General features: G+C 47.0%; 1 protein-coding gene across 13 annotated transcripts in view; it reads left to right on the forward strand.

The window, feature by feature from the left end:
- The window catches only part of LOC143031151 (uncharacterized), a 40,428-nt gene extending 34,065 nt beyond the window's left edge, over positions 1-6,363 (forward strand). For 9 of the 13 annotated variants that reach the window (XM_076194655.1, XM_076194647.1, XM_076194649.1 and 6 more), the window contains 2 exons: positions 2,534-4,015; positions 5,532-6,363. In XM_076194655.1, the coding sequence (XP_076050770.1) occupies positions 2,611-4,015; positions 5,532-6,211 (2,085 nt within the window). In that variant the 5' untranslated portion in view covers positions 2,534-2,610 and the 3' untranslated portion in view covers positions 6,212-6,363. The remainder of the gene's footprint in view (positions 1-2,533; positions 4,016-5,531) is intronic. The other 4 variants (XM_076194660.1, XM_076194656.1, XM_076194657.1 and 1 more) reach the window with 4 other exon arrangements.
- The last annotated feature ends 10,742 nt before the right edge of the window (positions 6,364-17,105 follow it).

Below are 17,105 nucleotides of genomic sequence, written 5' to 3' on the forward strand. Positions count from 1 at the left end.
TAGAAACTATTCCCACCCATTCCATTTCCTATATATTACACTCCCCTCCACCCTCCTCCCTCCTATCTTGGCACCTCCTGGATGACGGGTCATCCCTGCATCCTGTCCACTGCCCTGTGTCAGAAGCAGTGTCGCAAGACAGAGCACTTCCACAGCAAAGCTGCTTCATAAATTTGGCAACCCCCCCCCCCTCCGTCCCCATGATGCAGAAAAGGAGAAGACGGGGAGAAATCCCTTTGGGCTGCGTAAATTTTTTTCTCATACTTCCTCACCCCCCATCCCACACCCACTCCCCCTCATGCATCACAGCATCATCCATACACAACTCCTCTCCATTCACCCCTATCTTCTGTCCTCTCCTGTCCTTCCCCCACAGACATTCCTCTCTTTTGTAATGCCCCTTTCACCCCATCCATCCATCTCATCCTAGGATGCCCCCTCTCATTCACTCCTTCCATGGTCCACCTCTGCCTTCCACACTTCTTTGACTAATCTTTCTTCACTCATTCTTTCCACGTGTCCAAACCATCCCAATACTCTTTCATCAACCCTATCTCCCAGCTCCCTTTCCACCCCTGTTCTCCTCCTCACCTCCTCATTTCTCACTCTATCTAGCCTAGTAACCCCTATCATACTTCTCAGACATTTCATCTCAAACACATTCAAACTCCTCTCTTCCTCTCTCATGTTCCATGTTTCTTCCTCATACATTGCTGTTGGCACAATCACTCCTTCATATAACCTTCTCTTAGCATCCATTCCCAGATGTCTATTTCTCATTACACTTTTCAATCCTCCAAGGCATTTACTCGCTTCTCTCAATCTACATTCTACCTCCACCCCGACTCCTCCCTTTCCTGCCACATTTGCACCCAAGTTTCTAAAACTATCCACTTCCTCCAGTCTTTCACCCTTAACCACTTCCATACGGTGATGCCTAAGTAGGCGGCATTAGGAGCAAGTGGGTACTCGATGATGCCGACGTCACCATCTTGATTATATTTATTGTAGTCGTACCTATGTAATTTCGATTCTCTCTAAACTGGCTTCATCAATTTTCTATGGTTATCAAAATACACGGGTGAAAGAGAATGAATGATTGAGCACTGACTTTATTTTTTATAATGCGATTATTATGACGCAACATCGCACGTCAGGCAGCTAATGCTGCCAGATGTGTGATGTGCCCCAGAGTGAAGAGGTTAATGCTCATTTCCAGCCTACTATCACTCTCACCCCTTGTACATTTCATTACCTTACTTTTGCCCACATTTATCTTCAGCTTCCTTCTTTCACACACCTTCTCAAACTCTGTCACTAACTTCCTCAATCCCTCCTCTGATCCTGCCACAAGCACAGTGTCGTCCGCAAACAACAACTGGCTCACCTCCCACTTTTCTCCATTTTCTTTAATCGTCTCCAACCCCTGACCCACTACCCTTGCATTCACCTCGCGCACCACCCCATTCATGTAAAGATTGAACAGCCAGGGCGACATAACACATCCCTGACGAAGTCCCACCTTTACCTCAAACCATTCACTCTCTCCATTTCTAATCCTAACACAAGCTCTACTACTCTTGTAAAAACTCTTGACTGCTCTTAACAGTTTTCCTCCTATCCCATATATCTGCAGTACCTCCCACAGTGCCTTCCTATCTACCCTGTCATAAGCCTTTTCCAGATCCATAAAAGCCCAAAACAACATCCTTACCTTTTCCTACAGCTCTCTCACATATCTCTTACCACAAAAATCTGATCTACACAACCCCTACCTGTCCTAAACCCACACTGTTCCTCACCAATTACTCCCACTGTTCCTCTCCTAATTCTCTCAATCAAGACCCTCCCATAAGCCTTCCCAACTACTCAACAAGCTGATCCCTCAGAAACTGCTACACTCACACTTGTCCCCCTTTCCCTTGTAAAAAAAAAAAAAAAAAAAAAAAACTAGAAAAAACTTATTGTTGTCATTACTACAAGCAGATAGTTCTCTGCCTTTTTTAGGAAGTTTGCTAGCTGTGCGGGTTAGGGCGTCGTTACTTGCGGTGAAGGTCGAGGGGATGGCAGTTCGATCCCTGCCACCAGCGAAGTTGAACCAAGGGCTTGGTTCATTAAATTCCACAGTACAAGGCTCTCTGTAAGGTACACCGCCCTAACCTTCCGATGGGGGTAGGGGTGTTTGCGATCCAGACCTCAGTGGCTGTTCTAATGGATCACTGTTTGTAGGTGGTCATTGTGGGTCTCAAGATGCGGTGATATTTCTGACGAAAACGTGTGTGGCATTGCCTTTACTTCCGAGTGCTAAAGCAATAGATGTCTTGAAAGGATCTTGGGGTTTGTTTATGCCATCAGTGTTTGTTGTGTAGAACTGCTTGTCGCAGCTTCACGGACAGCACTGGCCTCGGTGGTACACAAGGAAAATGAGAGGATAATTTATTTATTTCATTTATTTATTTAATTTTCCCCACCCCCATGTGTTGTAGGTCCTTGGGATTGTACGTTTTTTTGAAGTATAACGTTTTTTTAACAGAGGTTGATCTTCAGCTTCTGTCACCGGTGCTGGCGTAAGGAAGAGCAGCGGCAGGAGCCGTAGCAGCGAGGGGCAGCATGGACTTCACCATGAACATGATCGACAACGGTGGGCGCGTGATTCCGGTGTCGCAGGCGGCGGTGGCGGCCATGGGGGGCCAGGTGACGTACCACGCCCAGGCAGTCGGCGTGGGGAGCCAGCAGCAGCAGCAGCAACAGCAGCAGCAGCCGCCGCCCCCTCCCAGTGCCAGCTCGTCCTCCCAGCAGCGAATACACGAGGACACGCGCCCGCTGACGGGAGATAGCAAGGTGCAAGAGCTGGCCAAAGACGATTCACAGCATGCCTTCACTCCCCCCCCTCGGGTCTCCAGCGTGGGCGCGCTCACTCCACACTCGGATGCCAGGGTAGAGAAGGGGACAGATACTAATGATTTTGAACCGCTAATTAAAGTAGAGATCAGAGGGGGCATTCTCAATACAGGATCAGATAAGGATAAGAACAGCATTGTCCAGCTGCATTTCAACAGTGTCAATGAGGTTTTGCATTATTTTTCTCAGCGGTCTGTCCCACAACATATAGATGCCTTTAACTTGCTCTCCAATGCTGAATTGGTGCGAAACATCAATCCGGAACTAGTGAGGAACCACTTCCTTTATGTGCCCAACCCCCAGGACGGCGTCAGAGTCTCCACCAACGGCTACAGTTCTGCCGGTAGCGCGTCGTCCTCCCAGACACCCCCTGCCCAGTCGTCCTCGTCCCTCAACCCGGGCGTCAAGCAAGGTTCCACGCCGGCCACCATACACCCCAAGCAGGAGCGGCGGAGAGGGGACTCCAGCAGCAGCGGAGCGGTCTTCACGGCGCGACAGGTCGACTCTGGCTCCTCTTTTATCTGTTGGATCTGCGGCATCGACCTGCAGAAGTCACTGCAGTACGAGGAGCACATGGTAGACCAGCACAGCCTGGACAAGCCGTACCGTTGCGAGGACTGCGGGGTGACCTTCAAGCGAAAGGCCCACCTGGACCGCCACCGGCGCATCCACCTGCCGACGCGACCCTACCAGTGTGGCGTGTGCGGGAAGGGCTTCACACGCAACGAACACGTGCGCAGGCACTCGCTCACGCATTCTGGTGAGAAGCCGTACCACTGCCCCTCGTGCAACAAAACCTTCTCCAGGCGGGAGCACCTCACGAAACACCTGCTGAGTCACACAAAACCCCCCGGGGCCCAAAGCCCCACGTCCTCCCATCCCCATGCAGGTGAGTATGAATACTTATACTCACCTGAACCAGCCCCGCCCAGTGTGGGGAGCAGCGGCGGTCACCACGGCGGGGGCTCCGCTCCGAGCACCCCCGCCCCCGCCTCTTCCATCGCAGCTTCGAGTCTACCAGCTGGGGTTCTCCATGCAGCTATGCCGCACCTCCTTGCTCCCTCTAGCAAGCAGCAGGGCCACCACCGACTCTCCGCGCCGCACCATCCACCAGGTATGTACGCGGCAACGGCTCAACAAGTCAAGTCCAGGCCTCCCCCGCCCTCTCAGCTCTACCTTCCTTCCTTCCTTCCTCTCTACTCTTAATCTGTATTAAACACGCTGTCCACCTCTCTACCTCTTGCATAGTTTACTGTCCTTACAGGCTCTGGGTCCTGTGCACAGGGAGCCTTGTAACCAATAACTACGGGCCTGTTCAAGTTAGGGCGCGGTTCATTAGTACGAGCCTATAGCTAAGCAGTGGTGGTGGCAATCTTTTGACAAACTTCTACTTACCTGGACCACCAACCCGTTTATTTTTTGACAGTCAAGAAGCCAATAGCAGCCGTAGCATTGTTCATTTGTTGTTGCTCGCATTAAAGAAAAGAAAGAACATGTTTCTCGCCAAGTAACATATATTTAGATTACCTTAAGCATGCTCGTATCTGGCTAAGTAGTCGGGAACTTCAGTCGAAGGTAAGCCCTAGATGTTCGTCTCCAGCCCGTACAGTTCTGTACACACTCGGCCGGGAGTGCGTAAGGTCGAGCCCAAGAAGTTGCTGGATTTGCTGTAACCCTGTAAGCAACTTTTTAATTTTTTTATTTATTTATTGATTTTTTTTTTATTATTTTTATCCTTGCAAAGCAGTCGGTGGCAAGCACTGCATTATGCACCCCCGGCTGAGTAAGTGGCTCACTTTGAATTACTAATCCTGTCTTTCTTTGCCCCCTTTTACCGAGTGTTCTCTTAAAGTTAAGCCATTGCTAGAGTTTGAGAGGAGCCAATAGCCATGGTGATGGTGGGGGAACGTATGCATGTCAAGGTGATTGTGTGTGCTCCCGCTTGGGTGTCGGTTCAATGTGTACTGGTAAGGGGACCTTGGTGATAATCTTGTTTTGGAAATGGTCTTTTTTTTTTTTTTTGTCTTTCTCCTTTTTGGGAGTTTGTATGTACCATGTGGGACATTTGTAATGACTGTTTTTGTGAATATTAATACTGATATATTTTACTAATTGATTATTAGTAGTAGAAGCTATAATTCTAATGCCTTTAATGATAACTTTGTGAAATACTTTTCTAACCGGGGATGACTTTTGTTTAAAGGGGGGCTTGACTTGATTCTTTACTGAGTGTTGCTGAAGAAGATGATCTGACTTGTGATAACTCTTTTCTTTTTTTTTTCCTTGTGAAAGAACATTGGATATTGTCAAAACTTTAAATATATATATATATGAATATATGTATATATATATTTTATATTGCGAATGTGTTGACGAAGCGCAACTGTTCTGGCCCCTTGAAGACGAAGCACCGGTTTCCAGATGTAAATTTTTTCCCTAGTACCCATGTGGTGCCCCGGGAGTCGTAGCGACGCCCAAGTGGTTGTGTATCAGTGCAGTGAAGGGGTTACTACTACTCAAGGGGGATTCATTGTAGAGCCCAAGGAGGGGGGAGGGGACGGACGGTCAAGGGGCGAGTACGGTTGTGCAGCGTGGCAAAGGCGTGTTGTGTGACTTGCGCTGTGTTTCAGGACTTGCCCCTGCTGTGGTTCTGCACACCACAGACGAGCACGGGCGGCTAGTGGCCATGGGCCGCGCACCCCCGGCCTCATCCTCCTCCTCCTCCCTTGTGACCAGCACCGCTGTTTCTCCGGCAGGGTCGTCCTCGTCCCACGCAGCGGGTGCAGCGGGGCACCACCACGGCGCCGGAGAGCCGGTGCCGCGCCCTTACCAGTGTGGGGTGTGTGGCAAGGCCTTCATCAGGAACGAGCACCTTCGCAGACACGTCCTCACGCACTCGGGCGAGAAACCCCACGCATGCGCCACCTGCGGCAAGGCCTTCTCTCGTCGCGAGCATCTGACCAAGCACATGCGTTCCCACACCAAGGGCACCATTTCGGCCCAGACCAACACGCACAGCTCCCATGGCAGCATCCAAGGAACCCCGGGTGGTGGTGCAGGGAGCAGCTCAGGGGGAGGCTCTTCCCAGGCAGCCGCGGCAGCCGCACTGAGCGCAGCCCAGTCGGCAGCCAACGTGGCAACGTTGCAGAATGCAGCTGTGGTGGCCACCAGTGCACACCAGCACTCGTCTGTGCCGGGAGCGCCTCACTCCGTGGCCAGCTCCCATCCCACGCCCGTGGCCCACGCACCTCACCTGCCTCCCGGCACTCATTATCTGCCCATGTTCGGACTCCTGGCGGAGGTGGTGTAGCCAGCCTCGTAGCGGCAGCAGCAGGAGTTCTGGGGTGGCTATGCCCCCATGCAAGCCTTGAAGGTATCTCGGGGGCCCCCAGTGGATGTGCCTCCGACGCACACCTGCACATTCCAGCCCTTCCTGCAGCAGCGGCATGCAAGGTGGTTTGACCAGTTGCACAAGTGTCCCGGAGTGCCACAGTCTGTACTTACTTGCAACTAGACTGTCGTAAAAAAAGAAGAAGAAAAAAAAAGCCACCTGGTTGAACTTGCGGTGTGTGGTGGTGACGGCGACGGCGGCAGCAGCAGCGCACAAGGTGTGCCACAAGGGCAGCTAGAGCACATGTTTGGGGTGGACAGGAGGTGTGCGGGGGCCGGTGTTCTTTTTACCGGCTGGTCATGTCGACAGCAACTGCAAGCAACGTACCTGGTGGCCCCACGTCTCCTCCTGCACCCCCTAATCTCCTATCCCCCTCCCTTTCACCCTCGGACAAAGCCCCAACACACGCCCGTAGAGTGGCCACTTTGTACGCAAGTAGTTTGTACTTGTCTAGTTGGTTAGTGTGCGTAGGAACCCCCTTTTCTATGCTTTGTACAAAGGACAGCCAGACGATTACCGTTAAGGTCGTTCACAGAGAGGTCCTCCTGGGGGCCGCCACAAGTCAAGAGAAAAATACTTTTGGTTGTAAACATTTTAAGAGAAGCTTGAGTCCTATGATTCTATAGCATTGAATTGTTTGGTCTCGTTGTTGAGACAACTGTGGCCCTTTGCTGTTAAACAGAAGAGCTCATTTTTTTTAAGGATCTGATAATTGACTTAAGGTTGAATTTCTCATTGCCGCCAGCCAGCCAGCCAGCCAGCCAGGCAGCATGCCCGCCCCAAAAATAGGGCCGCTGACCTGCTATATTTTTTCCACGGCCGATTGCTCTTGTGAACGAGTAATAGGGTCACCTTGTGTCAAAAATGTGTGCGCATTGGAGTAGACAGTTGCATGAGATCGCTTTTAATCGTACGTAGGTTAAGCAACATTAATGCCGGCCATTACGAAATACTTATCTGATGCAAAGAACTCAAAATTGGTTGTTCTCAGTTTTTTAGCAAAAGTTATTCAGCATTCTATGTATTTTTAAGTATTTTAAATGTATTTTAATGTAATTTATATAATTGTGGGTGCTATAACTGAGGTGACGATGTTTTGAGAATTTGTTGTACAGTAGCAGTGCTTGTACGTTGAAGTAGCACAGGCAGACGTTAGTGTACATGGCTACACGTATCGGCGTCGTCGTTCGTGTGTCCTTGCCTGTCTGTTTGTCTGTCTGTCATTGTTGACATGGACTCTGATGTAAGGAGAGGCTGCAAGTCTTACCAGTATACACAGAAGGAAAAGATGGGCAAGATGGATCACAAGCCAAATGGACAAAGTGCTGCCCACGGTTCCTTCCTTCCTTCCTTTCTCCTTCGTCCTCCTCCTCCTCCGTTTACTCCGTCACACCCTCCCTCGCTTCCCCAAACGTCGTCGTCGTCGTCCTCTTTTGCTCACTTGTTCTTCGAACCCTTCTGATCTTTGTCCCGGCAGCCATGCCCGACACGAATAAAACGGTCCAGTATTAGCCAGAACTCGTCTTGGGTCGTCTATAAGTTACAGAAAGCTATGCAAATTGTCGTTCATGCGTGGACAACTGCTCGCAAGTCTGCATTGCTGCAGTAGTTTGTAAGCTCGGCAGCGATGCAGCCAGGATCAGTGCACTCCTACATGCAGTCAAATAATTGTAATATACAGTTGCTCAGAGCACAAGTAAACGTAAGTGCTTGTTGGAGTCTTCATTTATAAAGTACAGCAGCCATTGAAAAACATCACGTACTTGTGACGCATAGTGTTTTATGTCACCTGTTATTGATAATATTGCAGTCTCGACATTTCCTTGCTGTATTCCATTTTTCGTCATGAATCTAATTTCTTTCACTCGTATCTGTTCCGTTTCTGTTGTTCTTTTCAGTCCTGTCCCTCTGCATTTGACGGCAACATTTCTTGCCCATTTCCCCTCTGCCAAGTCATTGTTTGTAGTTATCATTTGCATCAGTTTCCGGCTACCGCAGCAGTATGCGATGTTACAGGTTTATTCTGGCTAATGCTCCGTGGTTTTATTCGGTCGAGGGTGTACGCCAGTAGTGAGATCTCCTACCCCCGGCAGAATAATCTGCAGACAGTAAAAAAAAAAAAGAAAAGAAAAAAAAATACATCATGAAAATATGCCGCCATGTTAAATGGGGTGGTGGCCGAGGTTCTTCTGAAAGGCTGATCACGTTTTCTGGTGCAGTATTTTGTGTGTATGGTTGTGTAGTCTGGGCTTTGGGCAACAAATTGTCATAAATGAATTTTTTTTTATCATTGTTTCTCTCTGTAACCGAGAGTTGGTCATAGATAATTTATTATTATTATTCCCCCCCCCCCCCCTTCTTAACCGTTCGGTGGGTTACAGGTTGGTCGAGGGGTTCGGTGTCTTTGCTGTCTGTTGTACATTGGACGGAACTTTGGTACGGTTCGGGAGGTGCAATGCTTATTTTCTCCAGTCGGAATTATGATAAAGATGAATTGTATGCTCACTTGCCAGAAGAATCGTATTTTAGAAGAGAGAGATTACATTAAAACGACCCCGGCAAGTCGGTAAGCCCACGGTGCTGTTACTTGCAATCACGTAACCTGAACTTGTCAGTTGTGCAATGAGAAACGAATGTACAACGTACCAGAGTGGTATCTCAGAGCTCAAATTCCCCACCGTTTGAATAACTTGGAATCCATTCGATTTGTTCGAAAAAGATGTCAAAACTTTTTGAGGGGGGGACTCGAACGTACGGTCATATTATAACGTAGTGCTGCACTCTGAAAGTGTATCCTCCTAGAATATGATTTTTTATTTTTTTATTTTTTGTTTTATCTAATTTTTATTATTTATTTTTATTTATTATTTTTTCCTCCTCGGGCGTACTATGTTACATTCATGTTAAATGGTTTAAGAGGGAGGGTTGTGGCGTTAACCCATTCAACTCCGATGACAAGATGTCTTGTCATTTGGTCAAATAAAACAAAAAATCATAATAAAACAACAAAATGTTTGATGATCAAACAGCACCAGAAAAATATGACGTCGTCAGTCCTCCTCGTCCTCGAGGAGGAGGAGGACTGACGACGTCATATTTTTCTGGTGCTGTTTGATCATCAAACATTTTGTTGTTTTATTATGATTTTTTGTTTTATTTGACCAAATGACAAGACATCTTGTCATCGGAGTTGAATGGGTTAATGAAGCAACGGGTAAACCAGCTTCAGCTGTCGAGCCCTACCATGGAGATAATGTGTCTTGCTGCATTGCTTCTGGTTTGGGCTCTGACAATCCTTCACTCACAAGGAACCGAGATAAGTGGGTGACCTGGACTGGCTACCTTCCTTACAAGAGGGAAGAAACGTTTTTGTATATAGACAGAAAGTTCATATTCAAAGAAATTTGTACATGAGGACTCGAGTTTTGAGGTACCACCATGTATACGTATGTGCACTTGGTCGCGTGCTCCCCACAACACCTTACAAAAACACGTACGTAAGTTGTTGTCAAGATCACACTGTCAACACTTACCCAAGTGTAAAGAGAAGATTAACAATGAGCACGTGAACACTGGAACAGTACCGATACAGAACGTGATGTGGCGGCAAGCCCAGTGTACCTTCACTCTGCCATCCACGCATCCGTCATCTGTGACCTGTGGGCAAGTCCAGTAGCTGTGTTCGTTGGGTACGCACATCTCGTTATTGTAGTTCCGATTGTGGGAAATAGGTTTGTCGCCGGTGTGCCATTGTTTTTCAAGTCCAACTGAATCTCTAGGGCCGTGTGTACGGAACGATAAGGAAATATTGCGTGCCTGGCACCTGCCCTACTCTGCCTATATTTTTCGTGGTGAAAATAATATGAATTTTGATTAGGGTGTTGGAAATTTTGTAGCGAACTGGAGCATTGTTGTTGAGTGTCAGCTCTTAAGTGTCTGAAGTTTGTGAGATTGGCAGTGATGTTTCAGCTTGATGGAGGCGTTGCCCTAAATATCTAGAGATTTTGGAAGTAAGGTCACATCTAATGAAAAGAGATAAAAGATATATAGAAACGATGATATTATCAGCTTCACGGTCTGCCATGTGCCATAGCCGTAGATTAAGATGGTATAGTTCCGTAGGATGGTGAAAAGGATAACCGTTACTTAAAGTTTCGCTGCATCAGTTCCTTGGAGAAGAAACTAGGTTGCCACGTAAGGATTTCAGTCGGTCGCTGCCTGCCGGCTGGAGCAACGGTCCTCCTCTTTTTATTGCACTTTGTCTGCAAGTCGCTTCAAATTGCCAGATGTATGGTCGTGGATGCCAGGCTTGCATCGTCTCCCCTTCGTTCGTCTCGTACACGTAATACAGGAGCAAGAGTGAACATTGGCACCCGCTAACGAGTTGCTAACTCCTCGGCCAATGCGTCGGGAACTGCGTAACCAAAATTTCCCGGTGTGCGTTGTCCTTTTGCTCCAGCCTATGACGTAAAAATTTTCCCATTGTTGATAAACTTTCGATGGTGCAGAACGCGTGTGAATACTTCAGCAGTGAACGTGAATAGCCCAGACCCTCGGGGTTTCGAAACACCCTCGCCCCACCCCGTCTGCCAGCAAACCTCGACTTTGAAATACTCCCAGTTATTTCCTCTCGTCAACACACAGACTCCTACTGTGCCATTTCGTAACGCAGTGAGATTCAATTTCAACTAGAGGCAACGGTGCCCCTCCAGTTCCTTGGACGCAGTCCCAGATTCCATTTGACGTATGTCCGGTAGTTTCGGTTCCTCACCCATTGCCTAGTACATGGAAACACCGTAGGGTATCACGTAGAAAAAGCCCCACTTTACTCCGTCTTTCCTCCACCTTCTGCCTGGCCCAGAGCTCTGTTATTGCCATGCAGGGTTGTGTTGGCCCAGTGTCATTGCCAAATTTCCCTCATCATCATTCCCACCTACTCAAACGACTCCCACGCAACACTGGGCATTGCTGCTCCGTTCCCCATGAACCAAGACTAATTCCAAACCACCTCAGAGCTGACGAACTAAACAACTCCACTCCTCCTCCTCCTCCTCCACCTCCACCTCCACCCTTGTGTCCCCGACGTTTCAGGATCAGTTTAGTGCCCCAATGAAATCTGGCACATGTCCCCGCACTACCCAGACTCAAGAATGTGTTTCCGAGATTATTGGAATGCCAAGCATGCCCACCAGATGCCGTAGCATTGGCCATGCGACCCCTTAGTCCCAAGTGGCTATGCCCTTCCTGTTCCTCACCAATGTCCTCTCTTGAGCAATGAAGACGTAGTCTTTATAACGGCCCAGTGTAGCTTGGTGGAACTCCGTCTCTTGTATGGTCCTTCCACATTGCCCCCCAAAAACACAAAACACACACAGTATACGGTGCAGTTCGTGTGCGATTCACTGGAGAACTGCACACACACACTTAACAGGTACATACTGTTGTTCACACGGATTTAAAGCTACGCACATGAAAATCAAGGTCCAGCAGCTTTTCCCAGGTCTTGCCGTGCTTATCTTTTATATTTTTGTATATTTTTGTAGTCCTTTGTGAATATTCCCCGTGCTTTCCTGGGGAGCCCTTGCAATGCTGACATTTTGGAATTGATTTTGTGGCTGGAAGAAGATTTAAGCTGCTTGGTAAAAAGACTTTCAAAAAGGAGGCCTTTGTCGCAAAAGCCACGTTTACACGGAGCAAGTTGAGAGGCAAGTCAAGTGTGCAAGTTACCTGAACTGGAGAGGAAATTGAGCAAGTGCATGTTCACACGGGGAAAGTCAGAGATAAGTAAGTGTCTTGTGTGAACATGTACTTGCTTGCTTTCCTGTCCAGTTCAAGTAACTTGGACACTTGACTTGCCTTACAATTCCCTGTGCAAACGAGGCTTGAGCTCTTGTTCCGTTCACGGTACAGACGCCCAGGCTGCTCCTCATAGTGCAAGTTGTTCGTTGTCAGTCGTCTTTTCTACCACCCAGCGAAAATAATAGGCATCTTCCTCCTCGGCACCCCTCCTACATTTGTCATCTCTCTAATTTGTACAACTTCCATTGTTAATTTGACACCCCATCCACCTCTTGTGTGATCTGAATTTCTGCATACATAACGACACACCTATTTCCTTCGTCTTAGGACGTTCCAGCTAAGCTCTGGTGTGTGTGTGTGTGTGTGTGTGTGCGCGCGTGTGAGGCTGGGACGAGTACAAATCCATGACCAAGTCATAGTTGATAATAGTGACCTGTGACTTTGTGCACAATACTCAGTGGCCGAGCCAGTTTTCAGCAGCGGAGTGACTCGACGCAACTAAACCAAAAGAATGACACGTGGAGCAATAATGTGATGACGACTTGAGTGCAGATGTGTGATTCTCTGGTGGGTGGTGGGCGGCAAGTTTTGATCTCCCGTCCCTCCCTCTCCTTGCAGAAACGCATGGTGGTTGCCGCGGCGCAGGGGGAGGGGCGGTTCGCTTTTAAGCAAGCAATAACAATGATAAAACTAATCGAGATTCTCAGCCAAGCGGGCATTGGGGGTTGTGGGGGACTCAAGTCTGCCTCCCTTAAACACAAGAATTGGGTCCAGCTTTTATACTTATTTATCAATATTAGAAACTCGCAGCATCGACCACTGCCGTGGTTGAAAGCCCCTTTGTGTATAATGTGTTTACGTTAAGGAGTACTGGCCTAATAAATTGATTATCATTACTGTTAATATTATTATCATTGTCTGTTTTCATACATTTATTTTTTTATTATAATCATTTTTAGGCCTGATTCTTTAGTTGTGTGTTGTAGTCACTCCTCTGCTGACTGGTGCTTGTCGCAGATCTCCGTGCTGAGTAATGCCACAACCCATGGCAATAAGTGTAAGTCTATGTCAGTTTCCAGCTTCTTTGGATATTTGCTCTCCATGTAGTCTCGACAAATTGTGAGGCAATTACAAGTAGACTTTGCCGTCTGTGTTTTATTTCAAATTTGTATATCCTCCCTGGGTGTGGAAACAAAAAGGATTCTCCAAGACACATCAGGATGTGCAAATTACGAAGAACATGTACAGTAAGTAGCGGCAGACATTTTGGGGTTCATCAATCCTGCTGTTTGTCTAGGTTGACCTGCAAAAGGTAGGTTGAGTGGCATGTGAAAAATAGAACCGTGAAGAGGGCAAACTGATTAGAAATACCTGGAAAATCAGCAGATGGAGGCTTGAGACCAAGGTGATGGAGGGAAGAATGGGGTGCCACACCTGCTCACATGTGTCATCAAATTGCACCTGCTCACTGGATTGAAGGAGTGTGCATGGAACAAGGACAGGATGAAATGGAAGGGTAGTGAGTGGTGGGACGATGAAGCAAAGAAGGTTGTAGAAGAGAAGAAACGATCATTCATAGATTGGTTGCAAAATAGGACGAATCATATGAGAGGTACAAAGAAAAGAGAAGTAAAGTACAAGATAAATGGGACAGGAGAGCAGATGGGGTAAGAGTATAATTTTTTTTTAAAGTAATGAGATGTTTTGGAAGGAATTTGAGAGAGGAAGAGGAGACTTATTAAGTAGAGAAGAAAAGGTAAAAGGTGCAGATGGAGAGATGATCATAGAAGGGACAGCAGTAAGAGGAAGATGGGCAAGGTATTTTAGGAAAGTAGTTATAGTTCTAAGAAAATGGTGGTGATGAGTGGGGAAAATGGAGGAAAGATGAGATGAAGGCAATTGTTAAGATGAGAGCAGGATAGGCACCTGGGTTAGATGGGTGTCATGCAGAATGTCAAAAAAAAAAGGAGGTACAGTGATAGTGGACTTGCTGGTGAAGTTATCTAATGTTTGTTTAAGAGAGGGTAGAGTGTAGTTCCACTTTACAAGGGAAAGGGGGACAAGTGTGAGTGTGTTAGTTTCAGGGGGATCAGTTTGTTAAGTGTAGTTGGGAAGGTTTTGATTGAGAGGAACAAGGGAATTGGTGAGGAATAGTGTAGGTTTAGGAGAGGTGGGGGCTGTGTCGATGAGATTTTTGTGGTTATAAGATATGTGAGAAAGTTTAGGATTTTTTTCCTTTGTGGATTTGGAAAAGGTTTATGACGAGGTAGACAGGAAGGCACTGGTAGGTATTGCAGATAGGAAAGCTGTTGAGAGCCGGTAAGATTTGTACTAGAGTAGTAGAGCCTGTGTTAGAATTAGAAAAGGAGAGAGTGGTGTGAGGTAAAGGTGGCTTCGTTTGGGGTGTGTTATGTCGCCTTGGCTGTTCAATTTATACATGGATGGGGTGATGCGAAGGGTAGATGCATGGGTAATGGGTCGGGGATTGGAGATGGTTAAAGAAAAATGGGAGATAAGCCAGTTGTTTGCAGACGACACTACGCTTGTAGTGGGATCAGAGGAATTAAAGTAGTGACAGAGTTTGGGAAGATGTGCGAAAGGAGGAAGTTGAAGATAAATGTGGGTAAAATGTGGATGTACAAGGGGAGAGGATGGCAGCAAATTGGAAGTGAGTATTAAGGGAGAGAGACTGGAGGAAGTGGATACCTTTAGATTCTTGAGTGCGAAAGTGGCGGGAAAGGAGGTGGAAGTAGAATATGGATTGATAAGCAAGTAAATGCCTTGGTGGATTCAAAAGTGGAATGAGGAATAGACATTTGGGAATGGATGCTAAGAGATTATATGAAGGAATGAATGTGCAGACAACACTGTATGGGGCAGAAACATAAGATAACAAGGATTTCAATGTGAGATTAACCCATTAAACTCCGATGACAAGATTCCTTGTCATTTGGTCAAATAAAACAAAAAATCATAAAACACCAAAATGTTTGATCAAACACCAGAAAAATATGACGTCAGTAGTCCTCGCTTCGCTCGCGAGCGAAGCGAGGACTACTGATGGAAATAGTTGGCAGAAAGGGTTGATGAAAGATGGAAAGTAAAGAAAGTAATGGAAAGTAAAGAAAGAGTAATAAAAGAGGAGTGAGCAAGAGGGGACTACCAAGGATGAGATGAATGGATGGGGTAAAGGGGGCATTTGGAAAGAGGAATGTCTGTTGAGGAAGGGAGAGAGAGAAGACAAGGGTGAGTGAAGAATGGTTGTGTATGGATGATGCATGGAGGGAGTGGGTGGGAGTATGTGTAAATGATATTTTGACTCAGCCCAAAGGGATTTCTCCCCGTCTTCTCTTTTTCTGCATGAGGGGGGGGGGTCGCCGGTTAGATGAAGTGGCCTTGCTGTGGATGGGCGAGATGCAGGGATAAGCCGTCACCCAGGAGTCAAGAAAAGAGAGAGGGAGTGGATTTGGCTACCTCCCTTGTAAGGGGGAAGTAGCCAAGTCATTAAAAGGCGTAAACCCACTCCCATCCACCACCCTTTCCGATCTCATCTCGGGTCCTCATAGAGCCTCATGCCCTCGGCCAAACACAATGCAACAAGGTATAATTCATCAACACACAACCTCTACCCATCCCCCGCCCTCTTCCTTGGTTGCTCGACATAGAAGAGAAAGAAAACGGGGTACCTTTCATACAGTATCAAAGTATTACCTAAACACAGCCACTCGCCCTCTCCTTGTTCAACAGACGATGTCTCCTCCATATCTTTGCATCCATTCCTAGGTACATGACCAGTTTTTACGTCGATAAGAGACCGTCTGACATATAAACAAACGTGTGTGAAACAAGAGCACGGCCTTAGATCACACACGAGTGCTCGTAGACAAGCAAATCTGCGGGTAGAGCTGTAAACTTCACACTAATCACGCAGACACCGAAGATGTGACGACCTACAAGGCGACAATAGTGCATCACTGAAATTTGTGCATACAGGCAGTACCAATAGAAGGAAAAACGTGGGTAGTAATGTATTCTGTCTACTATGCAGGTAAAGATTGTGTTCCAGGACGGTCTTGCATGGGCGACTACAGGCATCCTGGACGGTCCCCCCCCCGCCCGTTCGTGCAAAATTGAACAAGTAGTCACAGGCACAGAAGGTGGTAGCTGTCACCACTACAGCTTCAAAATAAGTGTAGAAATATCACAAGACCCCCACGTGACCAGAGTGACGGTATGCACCAAGAATACGGGGCTGAAAATCCGCTTGTAGGGCGGATGGGGCTGAGGATTTACAAAATGCTGAGGATTTACGTCGTCTCATAGACACTGTGAGGGACCTACTGGGAATTCTTGACGAAAAAAAAAAAACACTTTTTGAAATACAGAGGAAGGAATATGTTTTGTTCGATAGGAAAAGGAATATAAGGTGAGAACGCTGAGAGAATACTACCAAAACGAAATCCCTGACGATTTAGCTCATCACTATCGAAGCAGCTTCGGTCTCGTATCGAGAAACTTGTAAGACTTATTCGGAACTGAATAGCTTGGTGGAAATAGCCTTTGATCATACCCTCGGCAGCTTAATACAAACGATAAAGTTTGCAACTTGACACGCCTGTGTTGGTTTCCCTCAGCTCAATAAAATTGCCTTGGACAGGCAGTACTGGGACATTATGTTGTGTGTACAATAATCACTAAAACTACAAAACTATTACGCAGGGGACTCGTCGAGCCCCGTTACAATAATCAGGACACAAAATCATCGTCAAGTCTCAAAAATGTTCCATGGCTTCGATAATACGAACATGGACGACTATTTTGTGTACTGTAGTAATGTGACAAGAAATGATTGTTAGAATATAGTCTATAAGAGAACAAACACCAATGAATAAAAAAAAGTCTTCGACAAGTCTGTCTTTGCATCTCCTTTGTATTCTTTTGCATTCGTGAATTTCGTCATACAAGTTAAATCGAGGAGAAATAAATATATAGTTAGATACCTATAATGGGCTAA

Source organism: Oratosquilla oratoria, chromosome 12 (genome assembly GCF_046742065.1).
Source record: "Oratosquilla oratoria isolate Oo_2021 chromosome 12, ASM4674206v1, whole genome shotgun sequence".
Lineage (NCBI taxonomy): Eukaryota > Metazoa > Arthropoda > Malacostraca > Stomatopoda > Squillidae > Oratosquilla > Oratosquilla oratoria.